Raw genomic sequence first — 20,223 nt, 5'->3', positions numbered from 1 at the left:
AAGGTCAACGACAAACAAAATACGTCACTGTAACGTAGCAATCAAATAGACAAAGCGGACGTTACATTTCAGTTTTTAGACAAATCAAATCAAGAAAGTCGTCGTTGTTGACAGTGAGCGAAGTTGAATGTCAAGAAAATGGCATCAAATTCTGTAAAGGAGACAGACGTGGCAGATAAATCAAATGCCGAAGAATCATCAAATCCAGAGCCCCCAACATCAAAAGTGACAACAAGATCACAATCCAAAAGGCTCCAACAAGCAACAAATGGCAGTCTGCACCCAAGCGACAGCGCCAGCAAAGATTCTAGCAAAAGCCGCTCCTCAACAATGAGCGCTAAAGTTAAGAAGGCGGTAATATTAGCTCGATTGGAATCACAAAAAAGGATTTGCGAGTTGGAACAAGAGCAAGCGAAAGCAAGAGCAGAATTTGAAACAATGGTCCTAAAACAAAGTCAGCTACGCGAAGAACAAGAAAGAAAATTCCTACAACAAGTCCAGGAAGCTAAACTAAAGGCAGAGCTCCAAGAGACAATTGCCCAACTTTCGGAAGAAGAAGATGCTGGTGAGCGCTATAAAATATCTAAAGACAATGTTGATATAAACGGACAATTTCAATCGAATTTAGCAACTAATGTAAACAATAATGCTGTGTCTCCTATGTTATCCAATTTAACGTTGAGTGATGTAGAAACCAGCAGGTCTGACATCTACAAACCTATTGTTGTTTCAAACAAAATTAATCCTGCACAAGCAGTAGCAAATAAATCGTTTGCGAGACATGAGCCGAGTACGTCGTATGCCCAGGCCCCTGTACTAAATCAAATAAACAATAATCAATCAGTAAACTCGAAACAAATTCCAAATATTACTATCAATCCGTCCCCACTGTTGTCTGTAGAACCCCCAGTCTTTGATGGAAATTCTGCTGAATACTGTGGTTTTATAGACGCATTTGATACGTTAATTGATTGTAATTTCACAGAGCCTAAACGTAAACTTTTTTATCTGTTGCAATACACCAAAGGCTCTGCGCACACTTTGGTAAAAGGGTGTCAATACATGCTTCCCCATGAAGGTTACACAAAAGCAAGAGCTTTGCTACAACAAACCTTCGGTCAAAAATTTCAAATAGCTCGCGCATGTGTTGATTCCGTCATAAACGGACCATCTCTTCAAAATTCTAACAAGGATTCTCTAATCAAGTTCTCTTCGGAACTTACTTCCTGCATATGTACTTTGTCTGGCATGAATTACTTGCAGAAAATGGACAACATGGATACCATAACAAAAATAATAAGACGCTTGCCAAGTGGCTGGTATTCTGGCTGGTTACGCGAAGTTGACGTAATTTTGCATGAAAGAAATCAAGAAATAAGCCTTTCAGATCTCTCACGATACGTCTCGCGCAAAACGAGAGAAACGACCAATTTGGCATGCGATATTCTAAAATCTACTAAAAAACAATTCGATGATTCCAAATCCAAACGTAGGAGCAGCGTAACCTTTGCAACGCAAATAAAATCGTCGAACCATGAAAGGACATGCCATCTGTGCAGAGATAAACATTTTCTCAATCAATGCAAACAATTTCGAATGATGAATATTGACCAAAGGCTTAAATTTGTAATCGACAACAAACTCTGCAAGTGCTGTTTAAATGCTGGTCACTGGGCATATCAATGTAAAAGGAAAGACCCTTGCATGAAACCAGGATGCACTGAACGCCACACGACTCTCTTGCATCCCCCAGATGCAACACAAATCACCACAAATATCACACCCAAAGACATAACAACTCAAAAAATTAATCAACCTACACAAGCAATACGCAATGGGCTTGTCAACACACGAACAAATTCTCGCAGTCTGCTTCCTATAATCCCAGTAAAGGTTCGCCTGCAAGGAAGTAATCAAACTATCACTACGCAAGCGTTTTTGGACAGTGGAAGTACAACATCTTTCATAACAAATGATTTGATAGAAAGGTTACAAATTGCCGACTGTCAAGAAACTAATATTTGTACCATCACGCTAAACAACACTGGCAAACGTAACAAGGTAAAAGTGGTCACAAATGTCGAAATGTCAGATTTTGACGAAAACAAATACATTTCTCTAAGCTCCCTCTACTCCACCTTTCAAATTCCTGTTTCAAATACAGATATTCCTACCCTTGAAGACACTAAACACTTTCCAGAATTTGCAAACATCTCGATTCCCGATGTTGACGCAGAGGTAGGACTCCTTATCGGCAATGACAATCCGTACGTTCTCCAACCACAAGAAGTAATACAAGCAAAAGGTGGCTATTATGCCATCAAAACGGCCGTTGGTTGGCTAGTGAATTGTCCTAACAGCAAACAGGATCAAAGTAAAACAAAAAATTTCTTTACCAAAACTTCTACCCATCCAATGTGCGACATGTGCTTTGACGCTGTTGACTCAATTGTTAACTGTAAACCCGAATTATCTGTCCAACAAGCTCAATTCATGAAATCTGTTAACTCTAGTATCAAACTTTTGGAAGACTCGCACTACCAAATCGACTTGCCCGTTCGAAATCCGGATCTAAAATTACCCTTTAACAAATCTCAAGCTCTCCAAAGAATTAATTGCTTGAAACGAAAGTTTGAAAGGGACGCTAAATTTTACATGGACTATAAAAGGTCTGTTGATGACATGATCATGAATCAATACGCCGAAAACGTTACTGATGTCCCTGGAATACATGGAAAAACGGCCCTGAATTTCTATGGAAACCACAATCCTCAATGGCCTAAGCAACCAGAATTTCTCGAAGTCGTGGACAATGACCCAGAAATTAAACAACCAAAGCAAACGTGTTTTGCAATCCAAAGCGAATCCCACTTTCTGGAAGATCTTTTGGGTAAGTATTCTTCTTGGTACAAGCTGAAAAGAATCGTTGCTTGGCTTTTCCGTTGTAAGCATAAATTTCTGACTTTAAGACTGACTAACCTTGCAAATAAACAAAATGCCCCAGCACACAATCTTTGCTTGTCTCCAGATGAGCTCACAAAGGCACAAGACTTTATTTTTACCTTTGTTCAGTCAAAACACTTTGCCAACGAAATCAGCCAACTGAAAGCACAAAAGCCATTAAACAACTGCAGTAGCTTAATAAAATTCGACCCTTTCTTAGAAAACAATTTACTAAGAATTGGTGGCCGCATCAAAGCTGCACCTCTCAAACACGATGCAAAACATCAAATTATCCTTCCAAATCGCTCCCAAATAGTTCCTCTCATCATTCAAGAAATGCACGACACATTTGGTCACAGTGGCAGGGAACACGTCCTGTCTGCCCTGCGCGAAAATCTATGGATTATAAAAGCCAATTCAGCAGTCCGCAAGGTTTTATCCAAATGTGTTGATTGCCGCAAAAGAAGCGGAAAACTCAGCACACAAAAAATGGCTGATCTTCCTAAAAACAGATTGACACCAGACAAACCTCCATTCACCTATGTTGGTGTAGACTATTTTGGCCCATTTATTATTAAAAAGGGTAGAACAGAACATAAAAGATACGGTGTCATTTTTACTTGCCTTGTAATAAGAGCCGTACACATTGAAATCGCAAACTCTCTTGACACTTCATCTTTTATACTCGCTCTACGACGATTCATCGCAAGAAGAGGGCAAGTAGAAGAAATTAGATCTGACAATGGTTCAAACTTTGTTGGTGGTGAACGAGAAATGAGAGAAGCCATCAAATCATGGAACAACAGTCAAATCGAAGATGCTTTAACACAGAAAAGCATCAAGTGGATCTTTAACTCTCCAAGTGCATCCCATCATGGAGGTGTGTGGGAAAGACAAATCAGATCCATTAGGAAAATCTTATCAGCTATCTGTAAAGGCCAAACTTTAACAGATGAAACGCTGACTACCTTCATGTGTGAAGTAGAAAACATTATTAACAGTCGTCCACTTACAAAATCGTCAGACGATCCTAATGACATGGAGGCTCTCACACCGAACCATTTGCTTCTTCTAAAACAGCAAATAAACCTTCCTCCAGGCTCATTCACAAACAAAAAAGAGCTTTACTCTCGAAAACGCTGGAGACAAGTCCAATACATGGCCGACGTCTTTTGGACACGGTGGGTAAAAGAGTACTTACCTTTGCTCCAGCAAAAACAAAGGTGGACCAAAAAATCTCCTAATCTGACTGTGGGGGACATAGTTTTAATCGCAGATAACACACCCCGAAACAATTGGCTCATGGGTCGCGTAATTCAAACGTTTCCCGACAAAAATGGCATTGTCCGTAGCGTTAGCGTTCAAACTAAACAGTCCTTGATTGTCAGACCAATTCAAAAGTTATGCTTGATCGTTCCTGCAAAACCAATGTAAATTTGTGCTGATTTTGTTTTCTCATGTTGTTTATACCTGTGTATTTGAACAAATGTACGAGGCCTTAAAGGGGAGGGAATGTTACTGCCAATTTTCTTAAGTTAAGCCCTCTGCGTTCATTTGTGACTCGTTTGTTAATATTTGGATTTTTTCTCTTTTGCCGACCACTGTACTAAAAAAGCCACCTGTTTTTGTTTCTCTTTTATATTGTTTGGCCTCTTTCGCATATGCGTTTGGCACCTGTGGTCTGTTTTCGTTAAATCAGTAACTTATTAGTCGACGATACAACGTCAGTTTTCATTGAATTATACAACCATTATGACCTATTCGTTTTTCAATAATTGTCAATCCTTGAGAAAGGGAATTCGTAAATTGTACTGTAAATCGATTTGTTTCATTCTACAAAATTGCTTTTCTCTGGACGGTCGCAAATTAAGAAATCTCAAAGTTACCTGTGTTTAAAAGATTGTCTAAAAAAAGCACATTAAAAGAACACGTGAAAACCAATTCAAATTCATGTGTCGTGTTGTTGGAAGCAATCTAGACAGAAGAAACTGACCAGGCAGTTCAATAGAGCGAAGGTCAACGACAAACAAAATACGTCACTGTAACGTAGCAATCAAATAGACAAAGCGGACGTTACACTTATATCGCCACTGAGTTGTAAAATATCATCATCGGCCATGCCTAAATAAGGCGTCAGCTACCGTAATTTTCCACAACGATCGATCGTCCATTGTTCTTATTAAATTTACAAAATCCTGGTTTGTCCATGTTAAAGAAATTAAAAAATTTCTAAGTGTGGACGCCCCGTGTCTCTGACCAGGAAGCCTCCCCATCATTACTGAGTGCTAAATTCCGCACTTACGATAGACGTGCCCGATGAATGTCATTTGCCTTTTTATAACTGTTTTAATGAGGACGCCAAAGATACACCCAGAGCGTCTCCACACTTCTTTATTAGTGATCTTATCAATCTAGTTAATTCCCATCATTCTCCGTATGAACTAACTTTCAGCATTGTTAATTTTTACGTCTATCTGTGGGCATATAGTCCAGGATTCACAGCAATATAGTAGATATGACCAAACGAAACTAAAATCTTTTCTTTTTCAATTTATTGTAAACTAAACTTAAAACTGCAGTAGGAGGTCGGATTAATGCCTACACATTGGCTATCAATGCCTCTAGATCCAACTTAATAGTAATTCTTTTTTAAAACTTTGGTGCTTAACAACCTCCATAAATTTTGTCTTCTGCACTCTACTAAATGTACACTCTGCTGCAGGGGTCACCAAGTGGCGGCCCGCGGGCCGCATGCGGCCCGCCACGCTGTATCGCTGCGGCCCGCGGAAGGTATCAGCATACAAGTATAACTAAAAATACTTTTCTTGAGGAGTTAAAAAGCACGAAGGCAAAAAATACTTTCCGGGAAGCGTATTTTTGCTTTGCATATGATTCCACAGATCGACCAATCAGATTATAGTTCTAGGTGGGGGTTGCTTAAAGTTATTCCAATGCGATGTCCAGCCACACTGTCCCAGTGGTTGATTAAAACGTCTGTATTCGAATTTCGAAATTGTCTGTGAGCATAGGGTTGCTTATTTTAAGTTTGCAAATGTCATGTAAACGCTAGTGTGCGTTTCAACGTTATGGTGTTTCACGAGCAGTGTTATCTTATCTTTATGCAAGTTTTTGTTGGCAAAATAGGTCGGTGTGCCAATTCAATTTATAAAAAATTATATATAAATTTAAAGACTTTTTCTGATTGTATTATGAAAATATTTAGCTTAGTAACTTGCTGCAAAATGCTTTTTTTTTTTTAAAGAAATATGGAACGCTTCACGATTTTGCTTGTCATCCTTGCGCAGGGGCCCATGCTAATCTTTTCTATATCGTTCCAATTTTAGTATATGTACTGCCGAAGCAAGTAGGCTACTGCAAAATGTTGTTAATCAACAAATTCTTGTCACGCTGATAAGCATCGCAAGTGACAGTTGTCTATAATAAAAGAAAGACGGTTTTATAGACTCTCACAAAAAGGATGAAAAACCAACTCATTGCTTTTTTAAAGGGAAGACTGTCCATGAATAACGATAGAATTACGATTTTTCGGTGATTTCCACAAGCGTTTGTTTCATAGTGCCTGGTTTCTTTTTCCCTGTTATTGGAGCCTATTTTTCGCTGATATGTTTGCAGGTAGGCCTAACTATTGTTGCCTGTATTGCGATGTGTCAAACATTTCCTTGTTTACTGAAATTGTTAATTGCAAGATTTTTTTGTATGAAGCGGAGTGACAACACCACTCTTGCTTGGCAATGAATATTTTGATGAAACCGTTCGCCTCGCTATAAGTGCGCAAAGCAAGTGGCCTCGTTTATTAGGCATTGTTAAAAAAGTCAAAAGTGTTGTAAAAGGAGCTTGGCCTGGCAGTAGCGTTGCTCGATTAATTTTATTGCTGCGGTATTCCAACATAAATATGAACAACATGTAACGCTGGATACTGGGTACGAAATGCGTTCTTTTCTAGCATAAGAGTCAACCTACCGAACATTTTATTAGTGCGGCCCGCCACAGCTCTCCTTGGTGCCAAAGTGGCCCGCATGCAAAAAAGGTTGGTGACCCCTGCTCTGCTGAATTAAAAACAATCAACAGTCAGGGCTCAATGGCCTAGTAGTTGTTGACATTTAACTAAAATCATTGGTTGTGAATTCGGATCAAAAAAATCAGACGTCGACTGTACTGAGCACGCACGTGGTGGCTGCTTTGGTGAGAAACCAAAGAAAGGTTGAAACAAAAATCACGACTTTTAGTGCATTTGTGAGAAACCACACTAAACAAAGACAAAGCAGCGTTTTTTTTGTTTTTTTTTTATAAAGCTTTTGTTTACATTTTTTTAGCTTTTCCGTGTGGCTGCCATTTCTACTGGGGTCCACATTCCTTGGAATGTCAGGTCAATTTGTACTTGGCGGCTGGTTGCTTGGAAGAAGGTTTCAAATATCCATCTGAATTAAGTCCTCTTGAAAATAATACTGTTAAACATATGTCCCTACGGTAACTTTGAATTATATTAAGAATTTATTCGATGAAAGGCCTACTTTCTTAACAAATAACCATGCTTTGCTTTGAAAACTAAATTTTTCAATTTTATTGATTACTGTGAAGAACCATAAATGAAGCTTGTATTTTACCGATGTGTTTTCTCTATAATCTATTCGATTAATTTTTTGCAGCAACTTAAGCGCGTACACTATTGAGATTAAAAAGCGTGCAAATGAAGGAGATTTTCAGTCCCAATGCGATTGCTACGGATTAGGTAGGTGCATTTGTTGGATAAACTGGTAACCACGATTTTTACGGTTTAAACTTTGAAACCTGATTTACAGTAACTTTGGAGTGCTGAATCCGAGTCTAGTCTCAGATTTATTATATCACGTCAGGTTTGTGAAATATGGTAACAACAAATTGTTACTATTATCAAAAATGGAAGATTTGACGTTGCATTTATTACACATAGACATACACACTGTGCTATGTCCAGTAAGCCGTGCCACGGGGTGCATAAACAGCTGAAGTACACTCACAAAATAAAATTTTGATACGAATTTGTTTTTAACGCAAACTTATTTACAAAAAAGTAATGACAAGCTAAAATGGAAGCTAAAATACGGTACTCTATTAGTGTTCGTGTATTTAAACAACTGAACACACAAACAACTGTATTCAAACAACATTGATAGTTGGCGTGTTCAAATTTTAATTTCCAACAGCTTTATCATTCATATATCGTATGCTATCATAATGTTAACGTCGGCTGTAAAGTCAGGTGGTGAGGGCTCTGTTACAGCGCTCAAAGGGCGCCGCTTTGACACCGTTCAAGCTCAAAGGCATATGTTTTTGGCAGGACGCTTAATGGCGTGCCTGAAGGTGGACACAAAGATTGGCTTCCTTGTCTTCCCTTCCATTTAATCTAAATCAGTGATCACTAGACGTAAGCCTGGTGCGACAAAAAAGATTATTTGTTGTGCATTATTGGATTACTTTAAGTCTAGCTCACTGTATCAACCTACCTTGACATTTATAACTGGAAACTGAGATTCTGTTTTCGATAGGTTTTCCTGGACCTTGCAAAACGTACAATGGTCCACATTCAATATTCTGTTACTTGTATCTTTGGAAAGAAGCGGGCTGTTCAACCAATGGATATGACCAGCCCGAAAATCTTACCATGCAAGCCATTGCGTTACTCGACAGCTTCAACATAAGGTAGAATACGTTAATTTGACAGTGTTAAAATGTTTTTTTTTTGATAGGCTACGTGGTTGGACGTCACCGTCGCTTCGTTATTTGGTCAAACAGTTGCTTCAGTCGTCAGACCGTTTTTCTGGTGATCACCAATTCTGTGTTATTTTGTATTGTTTGCTAAGAAAGAACGCTGGCGAATATCAATTTTGTAAATTTTAACATTGACAACAGTGGTATTGACTTTTTTAGTTTCGATAATTCATTTGATAACCACAGTTTCGAACCCAGGTCTACCGCAGTAGATAACGCTACCACTAAGCCACTGTATGGGCGTCGTAATTGAATGTGCAAATAGTCTGTAACTGTAACTCCATTTGCAGAGAACTGAGAGCGCATATGATGAGTATAAGCGAAAGAGCTGATGAGCTAGAGAATGAAGCTCTTTTATCATGCTATGGACGGTGTAAGTTGTTTTACAAACAGTCAATTAGTCATATATCTTTAGTTTGTCATACTTAGTGATTTAACTCAATCGTTTTTAGCTGTTTACAGTAGGAGGTTTATTCAATATAGTAATAGTGATTACTTCATTGTTGGTAAGAAGTTTTAAAGTGTCCCTGATGCCTTTGTAAAATGACCCAGAGTCGAAAACTACCGAATTAAACACGGCGCTCCGAATGTGAATTTCGACAAATTTAGACTTTCCGTTTGGTTGCGACGACAACCACCCACCTCATACAGAAGAATGCTTGATGTCGGTGTGGAAAGGCGCGGGTTGCGAGGATATCGGATATGACAATCCTTCTAATTTAACCGGCTGTCAAAATGACTCTGTACAAAACCTGAAGCTACCGTGAGTACAATAACTAAGTTATCCATTAGTTTGTCTGGTTAGTTCTTGCATCAACTGTGACATTTCTCATAGTAGGGATATGAAAGCGGCGCCGCTGTGGTTTTCATTATAAAATGTGATTTTCGGTTTTGTTTACAACAGTTCGTTTGATCAAAATAATTACACGAACATTGGTTCAATCTATGATTTGATGCAAAACATTGACAAAGAGTGCTCAGTTATACCTTCAGCCTTCTTTTTAGGTTGTTGTTACTTTTTTGTTAATAATTTTTAGCCAAAACAAATTTGTATTAAAATTTTAGATTATGAGTGTATGTCAGCTATTTATGCACTGGATATATTGCAGTGTGTAGTACGTATAGCCTAATAGACGCAACATCAAATCTTCCACTTTTGGCAACAGGATCAATTTGTTGTTACATCTCAAAAGCCCGACATGTAGGTATAAATCTGATGTCAGATTCGGATTCAGCACCCTAAAATTACTCTAAATCAGGTTTCAAAGTTTATATCGCAAAAATAGTGTTGACCATTGAATTACTGTATTTAAGAATTTATGAACCCCAAACGGAACATCACAATTCTTCCAATTAACTAACGCTTTAACTGGAATAATTGTTGCATAACACTCACTAGTTTCACCATTATGGGTGCGGTATCCTATCGGTGTTTGTACTTGGTTACTACCCAGATGGCAAACCAATGTAAAAACTGATTGATTTGCTTTCTGGGTTGAGATTGAATAGGTTTTTGTCGTAAATTTTCGGTTGTGTTGTGTTCGGTTATGTTTTTCGGTTAATTGGGCGGTCCATAAATGGAATTCTGAATGAAAGTAAAGCACCGTCAAGACTCCATTTGTTTATCCCCGACGCCGACACCCGCCCCATCGGTCTGACATTACAAAGGCAGGCATGGATTCGCCTCAACCGTCTTCGTACGGTCATCGGACTTTTCTGCTCAACCATGCACCAATGGGGAATGGCCTCTTCTTCCTCCTGTAAATGTGGTGCCAAATAAGAGACAGCAGACCGCATCATCAAGGATTGTACTATCTTCAAGCCACCTAACGGAGTGGAAGGTGTGCGTGTCATGGATGATGAAACCAAAGACTGGCTGCTCTTTAGTAGCCTTCCAGTGTAGTCCGGAAACATCGTGAATCTGGGGCGGTGAAAGGACAGACCCTCGGCCCCAGAAGCTCACGCGACAACGACGGTTGTGTTCATACCATCGTCTGATTTTTGCCATGTTAATTGTACCTGCTGCCTTTCTACTGAGATACTACTAAGATGTTGCCCACATATTGTTTATAGGTACAAGCAAAAGTAGTAACAACAAAAATCTTTTAAGTTTTTATCTTTTAGGTTTGGCTTAAGTAACCGACATTTGCAAACTTTTTGTGTAATCTTTTGCTTTTGCGTCACAGTGAATTGCTCGTGTACTTCACGAATTATACAACGAGAGCACGAAACGAAAACAACACAGAGGACCGCTTGAATTGTTACGGGATAAGTACGAGTTTGGTTTCAACCTTTCAATGTTTCATCTGTGGTTTGAAGGACTAATTTACTAGGTGGTTTCTAAGGTACCATTACCAAGTGTTTTATGAATAACTAACGGGTTCATCACCTTTGACAACGAGTCTACCTACAGGCTTGACAGTAGGCTACAGTCTGCACTTTATAGTCTTGACAATGACAATCAAATTTATCTACCATTTCCTTTTGTATTCGTTTTAATTTCAAACACCAATGTCTGTAGGAAGTAGGTCTAAAAAATGATGAGATTGGATTTCTGCTACGAGCAGAATGGTTTGCAGCGTAATTCATTTATATTTGTTCATTGTGGAAGAAAGTTTTCAATGTTAACATTTTAATCGAAATAATAATAAAACATTTGTTAAAAACTTTTAGAGTATCCGGACGGCTGTGAAGAATACGAAGGACCTAATGATGTGGAGTGCTACCAGTCCATCTGGAAAGATGTGGGATGCATCGAGGAAGGACTCGGGAATCCACAGAATCTTTCCGTGAAGAATCTGACACGACTTCACTCCAAAGACTTACGGTATGATTTGAAACATATTTGTATTAGCTATTTGCATTTCTCTATCTTTTAAAACGGTATTGAATTATTCGTGGCTGCCGCTATTGTAAATATTACGGTGTACTGATAATTATGTGATCAGCTTTCATTACATTGATAGACATTGTAGACACGTAAACTAGTCTTTTTAGTACTTCACCCCAGATTACTATTGGTTGTGAATTATTTCCATTAAAATAATGGACTCAAATGAGTGAATGTGTTTGACATGAAGCTTCTTCGTTTAATTTCATGGGGGTATCATTTTTTTCAGCAAAGTTAAACTCCACATGCAAAACATATTTGAACAAACGCGGGTGGGAAATAACTACTCACAGCTTGATTGTTTTGGACTGGGTAAGTTGAAGGCTTTTGTGTAAGTTAGTGGAAAAGCTGACAATTTGTAAGATCTGTTTGTCTATCTGCGTTTATGCTATTTTTTCCAATGTAGGTGAAAAAACTTTTTACTGTATGGTTCTGTAACAAGACGTTACTGTTGTGAATTTGTTATCTTGAAACAGTGAAAAGATGCTATGCGAAACAATACATTTCAAAACTGTGCTGATAAACTATGTTTACAATCGATTAACTGAAGTCAACTGAGTAGACATAACGTTAAATAGTCATTTGATCATTCAATTTTCCGCTGATGAAAACAACTTAAGTTTCGAAACGCTTGCTAAGCCACCGACAAACATGGTTGTTGAACCATGTGCTACAATGCACAAGAGTCGCCGAGTTAGTCCGGTAGTCTATTGTAAATACGGTTCGGCCTTTGCAATGTAGATTGTAGCCTACTTGAGTATCAAACATGTTTTTGTGGGAACTTTAATAAAACATGTGTTTAGTGTTTCCTCGTAGTTGCGTGAACTTTCGAGGACCGCATTCGGTCAGATGTGTGCAAAATGCGTGGAGGGAAGCCGGCTGCACGTCCGATGGGTTGGGTTATTCCAGGAAGAATGGTGTACCTCTTGACCCTCGAGTGTTGAGTCTAACTTTAAGGTAAACGAGCTTTTAAGAGGCAAAAAAGTTCAATTCATGTTCGTTTTGATGCGTTGTTTTATCGTTGCGTTATCAACATATTCATGTCGGGTGCATGGCCTAGCGATGAAAGCCCTGGTTTGACATTCAAACGTCGCTGGTTCGACACCGCCCAAGAGCATGTGACTGTAATTTGTATCGATGGCAAGACACTTTAAGACATGTCTTAAGGTGGACATGAAAAGTGGCTTCCTTGCCTTCCCGTCCACCTAATCTAAATCTTCAACCACCGGGCGTAAGCCTAGATACGACAAAAACTTATTCATGTTCATTAATACCTCTCTGGCAGCATTTGTAACTACTTGGCAAATGCAAGACATGTTTATTCTCGATACTATTTAATGTAACTTGTCTAGTGAATTACTGGAAACATTTCGCAATCTTTCCCGGACCGCATTGGCTGGGGACTTATATTCACAGATATCTTGTTACGGGATGAGTAAGTACATGTATTAGCATCGTTGACATATTCTTTCCAACTTAGAACTTACCTGTGAAACCACCGTGGTAAATCACTAGATCCTTATTTTGCAGTAGCTCCAGCAGTCATATTTATGAACATTCTCTGCATTTAGTTGAAATAAGCTACAGTAGACTGGATATCATATTAACGATTGGATAAGTTCTCATATTAAACTGGATTGCGTGAAAGACTGGAAGTACGAGATCGTTTACTTAAAACTCAAAACTGTTTCCAAAATAAACCTTTTCTCTAGATCAAACTGTTGCTTTTTTAGACTTTCTCAAGGAGTGTACACATTTTAATGGCCCGCACTCTGATGACTGCCTGAATGCTATCTGGAACTTCAGCGGCTGCAGCGAGAACGGAAGGGAGCGTCCTGATAGATACTCAAGAACGGAAAGACGGGAGATAAATTTTTTGAATTTACGGTTCGGTTGTTTATTGAATATCGAAAATTCATGATGCTAGTGTGGGGGTTGTCTGTTAATGAAGGCTTTAGTTTATTTTCATTATTCAATGCACTCAAGCGGAAATCGATGTAATCTAAATTGAAATTGGGAGAATATACTTGTAGCTTTGATTTAATTTTTAATAAACACCAGTTTAATAATTTGATGACCAAATGCATATTGTGGTGTTGCAAATTTTGTAGCCGCGTTGCCTGTTGTAAAAAACAGAGTATGTTTACTGGATTGGTTTCTTTGTACTGCTGCTGAACACGTGAACTACGCTCTGTTCTATGTGGCACATAATACATAGATACAAAAGCTCTGAGTATTTCAATCATGTAACCTAGTAGCGACTACAATAGTTTCAAGCAGCGTATTTGACCGCTTTTATGTCCCCGAAGCTCAGCACCTCAAGTGACGTCATTGCTTATGGTTTAATGCAAAGAATGTTACATGGCTCTTTGGTTCCCAGTTTTATTGCTTTTCTTGCTCGTTTCATTTCTCATGTGCAGAAAAGTGAACACAAAGATGAAAAACGTAAGCTTTCAAGCTTTTGTTCGGTTCGACCATGAGGCACAACTGGATTGTGTTGGATTTGGTAAGCAATGGCATTGTATAACTTAACTGACTTGTCAAAGACCCTGATGTTTCGGGTAAAGACCAGGCTTCTTTGAAGCAAAATGGATGATGATGATGATGGATGATAGTTTATTTTCAACTTTACTACACTCAGTGAAGACTTCATTAACACTCTAGACTCGGAATCAAAGCAACACGTTCCTGGAATTCAACTTCAAGCATAAAATGTTTCAAGATCACCACTTAACACATATTAGTAATTGCAAAGGTTTTTGCAGTGCAGCAGTTTAGTTGTTTTATGCTAGAGATGGAAAATTTGCTTAATTGTGGAATATTTATCTTCGAACAAAGAAACCGTTTTGCAAGTTTGAACCTAGGGTTTTGCACGCTTTGATATGCCTGGGCCACCGAAAAACAGCTTGGTTGCTGAGTCGGTTATTCGAACTCCAGCAATTAAACTTTTTATTGGCACTGCTTCTTTTCAAGGTTATGACGCCCTTGCTAAATTGTAGGCCTACTGTCTGATTGCAACTATTGATACTTAAACGTAACCCGTTTTTATCTGTTGAACGTGTGTTAAATTTTTCGCATCGTCAAAGTGTCTTTTCCGTTAAAGTATAATTTTAGACACAAACATAATGCTGCTCAGGTGAAACGTAAAAACTGGTAGACTAATTCAGTAAATATTGCATTAGAAGAAAGGGCAGCGATAAATTAACGAATTTAATTTTATTTTAGAGTTTTTGTCACATTAGCTCGGCTACTCCAGTGGACTTCTTATGACAAATAGAAGGGAGAGTTTAATAAACCCTTTTCTTGCAAATTTTAGTGTTCCCGAACGCTTGTCTTTCATATTTGGGTCCGCACTCACTTGAGTGTCTCAGTTACTTATTCAAAGATGCTCAGTGTGGCGAATATGGGTTTGAATATCCTGGTAGCCTTGCTTCAAGTCAGATTTCAGCATTGGCTGCTCTCAATTTGCAGTAAGTGAATCATCCCTATCTGGCGCTGAGCAACTTGCACTTATTAGTCACTAGCACATCGAAAACAAAATCTAGGCTGCAGGTATCCTGTTTAATTGTTAAAGTTTTTATTACAGAGTAGCTTCAAATAAATCCCAGTTCTTTTCATTTCATCAGGACCCTGGTACTTTTATTAAGCTTAATGAAAGAAACATTTGCATAAATATTGTTTTTGAAGTTACACGTTTTTTTCATGTATATAACTACTATAGTATAGTTTTGCTGGATTTTTACATTATGTTTCTGTTTACATTATGTTTCTGTTTATCGGTGTACTGTATAATTTTTATTGGGTCTATCGTTGCGATTTTCCTGTTTATTATGCGTAAATCTATGTCTTCTCTCATTATTAAAACAAGAAGGGGCTAATATATTACGAAATTTGAGAGTAAATGTGTTCCTTGTTTATATGCTGTAATTCGAGATGAGTTTGAAACTACGAGTTACAAAAGGTGGTAAAAAATGCTTCAGTGAAATATCCATTTCTCTTATTTTCAGTGAAGTGAAGACCAAGCTGGATAGTCTTGGACGTAGCGCCTTCGCTGGCAATGCTGCGGATCAAGAAAAGTGCTTAGGAGTCGGTAAGACATTTGTCGAAAGATGAAGCGAAATCTTTGGCATTTATTTATAAGCAGACAAAAAGCTGTTTTGAAACAGTTGTACCGACGTGTATCAATGTAATTTTACAGCTTGTTAAAGTCAAGATATTTCGCCGTGCTTCTTCACAAAGCGTTTACAGCGTGTCTGATAGTGAAGTTTTGGGTCGACACGCAAAGAAGTTCCTTGGTGTCCAACTTAAATTTCGTGTCTTACCGAGACATAGCAATGTATTCCTGCTGGTCAGCAATTTGAGGTTTTTACTCAACCACACAACCGATTTGTGTGTAGCGTGACCACTATAGAATTAACAAAACACGCCACGGTGTATTTGTGGAAAAAAAATCTTATTGGTGTTTCCACAACATTATTTTAAACTGTTCTATTTATTCTTCCCTCATCCTGCAGTTGGGTTGCATTTGTTCCATCTCATACTACCACCGTACTTGTCATACATCACTTAGTGTCTTTTGATACTTTTTTTTGTTTTGTTTCAACAGTTATCCCGTCCTCTTGTATACCCTACGATGTGTATCCCAAGACCTTGGCGTGCTATAAAAGTCTGTTCACGCAAACAGGATGCATAGCAGACGGATTCTCACATCCTGACAGAGTAACCCACGTTCAAATAAATTATTTGGATAGTTTGACATTAGCGTAAGTGTCTCATTTTTACTATAAAGTTTTAAAATGGCGGTTGATGGCGTGAAGCGTATGGACTTGCTTCATGTTAGAAAAAATAACTTTTTTTTATGCACAACTTATTATTTCTTGCTTGTTTTCAGCGAAGTTATACAGCATTACCACGACTTGAGGAATTTCACCTCTCACAGCAAGAAAGCACAGCTGGGCTGCTTTGGTATAGGTGAGAATCCTCCTCCTAATTTCTTTTCTACACTTTTTACTGCGGAAGAAGTGATGATGACTAACTTAAGTTTTCTTTATCTAGACTTTCCTTTTGAATGCGATAGCTTCAGAGGACCCCTTTCACTTGATTGCTTGAATGGCTTGTGGATTAAAATTGGCTGCGTGAAGGCGGGAAGGAAATATCCCGAAAAACGCCCAGTCAGCGATCAGAGTTCCTTGAGTAGCGGAAGTATAAAGTAAGTTGGGAAAGTGCGTTTCAATGTGGTACTACCTTGATTTATTTGTTGTCCGTCTTTTTGTTTATTATGTTGATTAACTTCGAACTTTTGATTGTTAGTTGCATATGGGTTATGTTTGATCCATTTATTCTCATTTAATTAGTTCCTCGGCAATTTGTTTTCCCATGTTTCAGAAGTTTAAACAAGTTGTGAAATAGTTTAAAGTGCAACTGCACGATGACTTTGACCGCACTTTATCTGAAAGAGCATGTTTCAATCTATAAATACCAACTTTGCCCTTACTTTTTAAGGCTATATTTATCTCAATAAAAATTATCAAAACTATGGTTTTCCACGCGCTTGTATTTTTGGCCACGTTCCTGTAATGGCGGATTGCATTGTGCAACACACGGATTATGACGTCAGTTGGAGTCAGACAGAAGCGACAATCGCTTTTGCAAGTCCTTTAGTTGTGTTTGTTCTAGAGCAGTGGTCGGCAACCTTTTTAACAAAAGAGCGATTATGTTACATATTTTGGCAGAAATGATCAGCTGAGAGCCACAAAACGTAATAAAAAAGTGTATGCTGTTCAGTGTTCACGCCAAAAGCTGTAAACTGACCTGATAAAGTCAAAACTTGAATAACAAAAATTGTAAAAAAAGTATATTATGTTCTGACAGAGTATCACTCGATCAGAGTTGGCTCATTGCTGCATCATCTTGCACAACTAGTAAACAACGTTGTTTCTTTCTCATTATCACAGTCGAACGCATAGGCTATACCAAATCAAGTCAAATCTGGAGGGAGCCGCTTCAGAGGAGCTAAAGAGTCGCAAGTTGCCGACCACTGTTCTAGAGGAAGGAGTTTTTTTTCGCTGCTTCGATCTTGTTGCACGTGCTTTTTATGTGAAAGCAGGTAGTTACAGGCTCTTTGCAATCTCAAGTTTGAAAAAAATAAGCCAGGTCTGTTGACTTATCCATTGAAATTGTTGGTTAAGGGACAGACCAAAGCTGTCATAGGCCCACGCGAGGTAGTACAGTACGTCTTAACTAATGTTATGTGACATTCGAACCACGTATGGCGGAGAGCACCTCTTGCATCACTGTGTTGGACGAATCCCATACAATGGTCAATCCAGCAGTCCTACAAACCTTCTACAGGGTTGATAGGAAGAATTGGAAAAAGATGGCAAGCCCAGAGGACGCGATGGAAAGTTGTCAAATGAGTGAGTTTACTTGAGCTTGTTTACTGTTCAACAGCCTTTCAAGAGCTGGTTGCGTAATTGTTCCATTTATTATTAAACGAAGCTGTTATATCTCCCAGGCAATTCAGGCTGGTCGCTTATAGGCACGTGCTGGAATGGCTGTTGGATGGAGAAGTTCTGGGCAAGTCGAACAGAGTCGTGCTGCCATCCTGCATTGTCTCTTTCATCCGCAGAAATTACCCCAGCGACGATGGAGATTATGCTGGGTTCCGAAGACCATTGTAACCATTTTAGTCTTTTTAAAACCAAATCTGGTTTATTTGCAACCGTTTGGTTTATTTTTATTTCGATTTGGAGTGTTTTTTTGGTTTGGTTTGTTTTCGATTTGTGTGTCGTAATGCGATTTGTCATCATTATTGTATGTTGGTTTATTTTTTAGTTTATTTCTGCTTCAATTTGGTTTATTCTGGCCTTTTTTTAGCTTCATCTAGATTATTTAAAAAAAAACCTAGATGCCAACACTGCCGAAGAGAGTCCCAATGAATGTTAAAGCGTTATCGCATGATAGTCGACTGTAACATGTCCTACAATACAATACAAAAATGTTTTCGACATAACCAAGTTTGCCTGTTGTAATCTACGGAACTAGCCTTCGGCGATGGGCTTCGCAAACCACTCCTGGCACATAGGCATGAACAACTAAATTTGTATAATGTTGGCTAAAAGATGCGTCTTCAATATGGAATGGATGCCTTATAAATTTGCGCATTCACTGCAACCAAGCCTATCTCGGCTAGTTTGGTCTCCACTAAGCTCGACTCCAACTGACGTCATATCACTAGGTGGCGTTAACGAGTTTGCCACTTCCAGGTAGCGTGAGAGAGAAGCGCTAGAGAGCGTGGGAAAAGGGTCGGTTTCTCGGCTGTGGGCTTCAATTGTAAGGAAGTGAGTTTTTCAACAGGTACCTGATGTCTTGGCAATGGATTCTAGCCAATGGTAATTCGATCGTGCAGTTGCACTTTAATTTCAAACTGTACATATGTTTCCATTGCTCAGACTCAAAGAAAAACTTAACGGTTGTAACTTTTAGAGATGCCTTACAAGAGTTGAGGAAAGCAACCAACGCTGCCCTTGGTACGCCACTGAATGTACCGGCGCAATACGATTGCTTTGGTGAAGGTGAGTGTGACTTTATCAAGCCAAGCCAGTTAAACCTGCAGATAAAAGACTGAGGAAACGCAATAATTTTTACACTTCTCCTATGAGTATCATGATGCACGAATCCTAGTTTACTGTATTCATACTCACAAGGTTACTCCAGCATGGCTGCCTCAGCACATCCGTTGTCACTGCTCGCTACTGGAATTCTTCACCAGTTTTGTGTAACAAAAACAACATCAACTTTTTATTCTATCAAGTCAGTTCACTTTAATTTCTGACCGTTAAAACAAACATTATTAGCGTAACATGGCATAGGAAGTCTGGAAAAAGCTATGCTAATTTGTATAACTTTTCCTTGCTACCATCAATTTGTTGAACTGAACTCCCTGCATACACCACCAAGGAGTAGGGTTCTTACTATGCATGTTGTGCAATATAAACCCTATTATCAGCATCATTACTACCCAGAGCTCACCCGTATTTGTGGCCTTGTTTTCCGTGGACCGTATTCTTTGGATTGTTATACAAAATTATGGGAGGACGCAAAATGTATCAAACGTGGTTTGGAATACCAGGCTAACTTATCTGTTGAGCGAAATACAACCTTCAACAATTTAAACGTTTAGTAAGTCTGCATCTATGCTACCGGGCGAGTATTTGTTTAAAAATCATAATTAAGATGTTTTTATAAACCTAGTTTAATAAACGTGTAATACTTAACTCTGATAGGTTTGAAGTAGTTGCATTATTTTTACTGCCAATCGTGACATAAAAATTTTCAAGTTTCAATGTGAAATGATTAATGAATAATAATGATTCATTCAAAAATTAAAAAAGTTCTGAATTATACTTCACTTACAAAGATATTTATCCGTTTCGCCCCACTTTCCTAAACGTTGCATATTAGTCTTGTTTCCAGTTACCAAGGCTTGTCACTTTAATATCGTTTTAACGTATAGGCACATCGAACTGATGTAAAATGACTTTTATTTCTTGGGTAGAACCTTACCAGAATCACAATGTTGTATCACTCAAACTTCAAGGATTTTGTGGAGCAGGTGACAG

At 38.5% G+C, this 20,223-nt stretch overlaps 3 protein-coding genes and 1 non-coding gene across 4 annotated transcripts in view; 3 read left to right on the top strand and 1 right to left on the bottom strand.

Moving 5' to 3' along the window:
- LOC145786924 (uncharacterized) overlaps positions 1-11,700 on the top strand; it is a 37,188-nt gene extending 25,488 nt beyond the window's left edge. The window contains exons 16-23 of the mRNA XM_082598666.1: positions 7,278-7,431; positions 7,611-7,693; positions 8,490-8,643; positions 9,003-9,085; positions 9,322-9,475; positions 10,899-10,984; positions 11,386-11,539; positions 11,679-11,700. Coding sequence (XP_082454792.1) covers positions 7,278-7,431; positions 7,611-7,693; positions 8,490-8,643; positions 9,003-9,085; positions 9,322-9,475; positions 10,899-10,984; positions 11,386-11,539; positions 11,679-11,700 — 890 coding nt within the window. The remainder of the gene's footprint in view (positions 1-7,277; positions 7,432-7,610; positions 7,694-8,489; positions 8,644-9,002; positions 9,086-9,321; positions 9,476-10,898; positions 10,985-11,385; positions 11,540-11,678) is intronic.
- Positions 2,055-4,865, top strand: LOC145786625 (uncharacterized). The gene has a single exon (XM_082598315.1). The coding sequence runs from the start codon at positions 2,086-2,088 to the stop codon at positions 4,375-4,377; it is 2,292 nt and encodes a 763-aa protein (XP_082454441.1). The 5' UTR covers positions 2,055-2,085; the 3' UTR covers positions 4,378-4,865.
- Positions 6,204-6,311, bottom strand: LOC145787037 (U6 spliceosomal RNA). The gene has a single exon (XR_014291356.1). It is a non-coding gene; the product is annotated as a U6 spliceosomal RNA (small nuclear RNA).
- LOC145786921 (uncharacterized) overlaps positions 10,922-20,223 on the top strand; it is a 39,425-nt gene continuing 30,123 nt past the window's right edge. Inside the window, exons 1-14 of the mRNA XM_082598663.1 lie at positions 10,922-11,045; positions 11,386-11,539; positions 11,832-11,914; positions 12,406-12,559; positions 12,955-13,037; positions 13,336-13,489; positions 14,023-14,108; positions 14,919-15,072; positions 15,610-15,692; positions 16,209-16,365; positions 16,494-16,573; positions 16,658-16,811; positions 19,088-19,176; positions 19,627-19,783. Coding sequence (XP_082454789.1) covers positions 11,848-11,914; positions 12,406-12,559; positions 12,955-13,037; positions 13,336-13,489; positions 14,023-14,108; positions 14,919-15,072; positions 15,610-15,692; positions 16,209-16,365; positions 16,494-16,573; positions 16,658-16,811; positions 19,088-19,176; positions 19,627-19,783 — 1,418 coding nt within the window. The 5' untranslated portion in view covers positions 10,922-11,045; positions 11,386-11,539; positions 11,832-11,847. The remainder of the gene's footprint in view (positions 11,046-11,385; positions 11,540-11,831; positions 11,915-12,405; positions 12,560-12,954; positions 13,038-13,335; positions 13,490-14,022; positions 14,109-14,918; positions 15,073-15,609; positions 15,693-16,208; positions 16,366-16,493; positions 16,574-16,657; positions 16,812-19,087; positions 19,177-19,626; positions 19,784-20,223) is intronic.

This window comes from Aplidium turbinatum, chromosome 17, assembly GCF_918807975.1.
Source record: "Aplidium turbinatum chromosome 17, kaAplTurb1.1, whole genome shotgun sequence".
In the NCBI taxonomy this organism is placed as follows: domain Eukaryota; kingdom Metazoa; phylum Chordata; class Ascidiacea; order Aplousobranchia; family Polyclinidae; genus Aplidium; species Aplidium turbinatum.
This window is presented reverse-complemented; position numbering and strand designations above follow the sequence as displayed.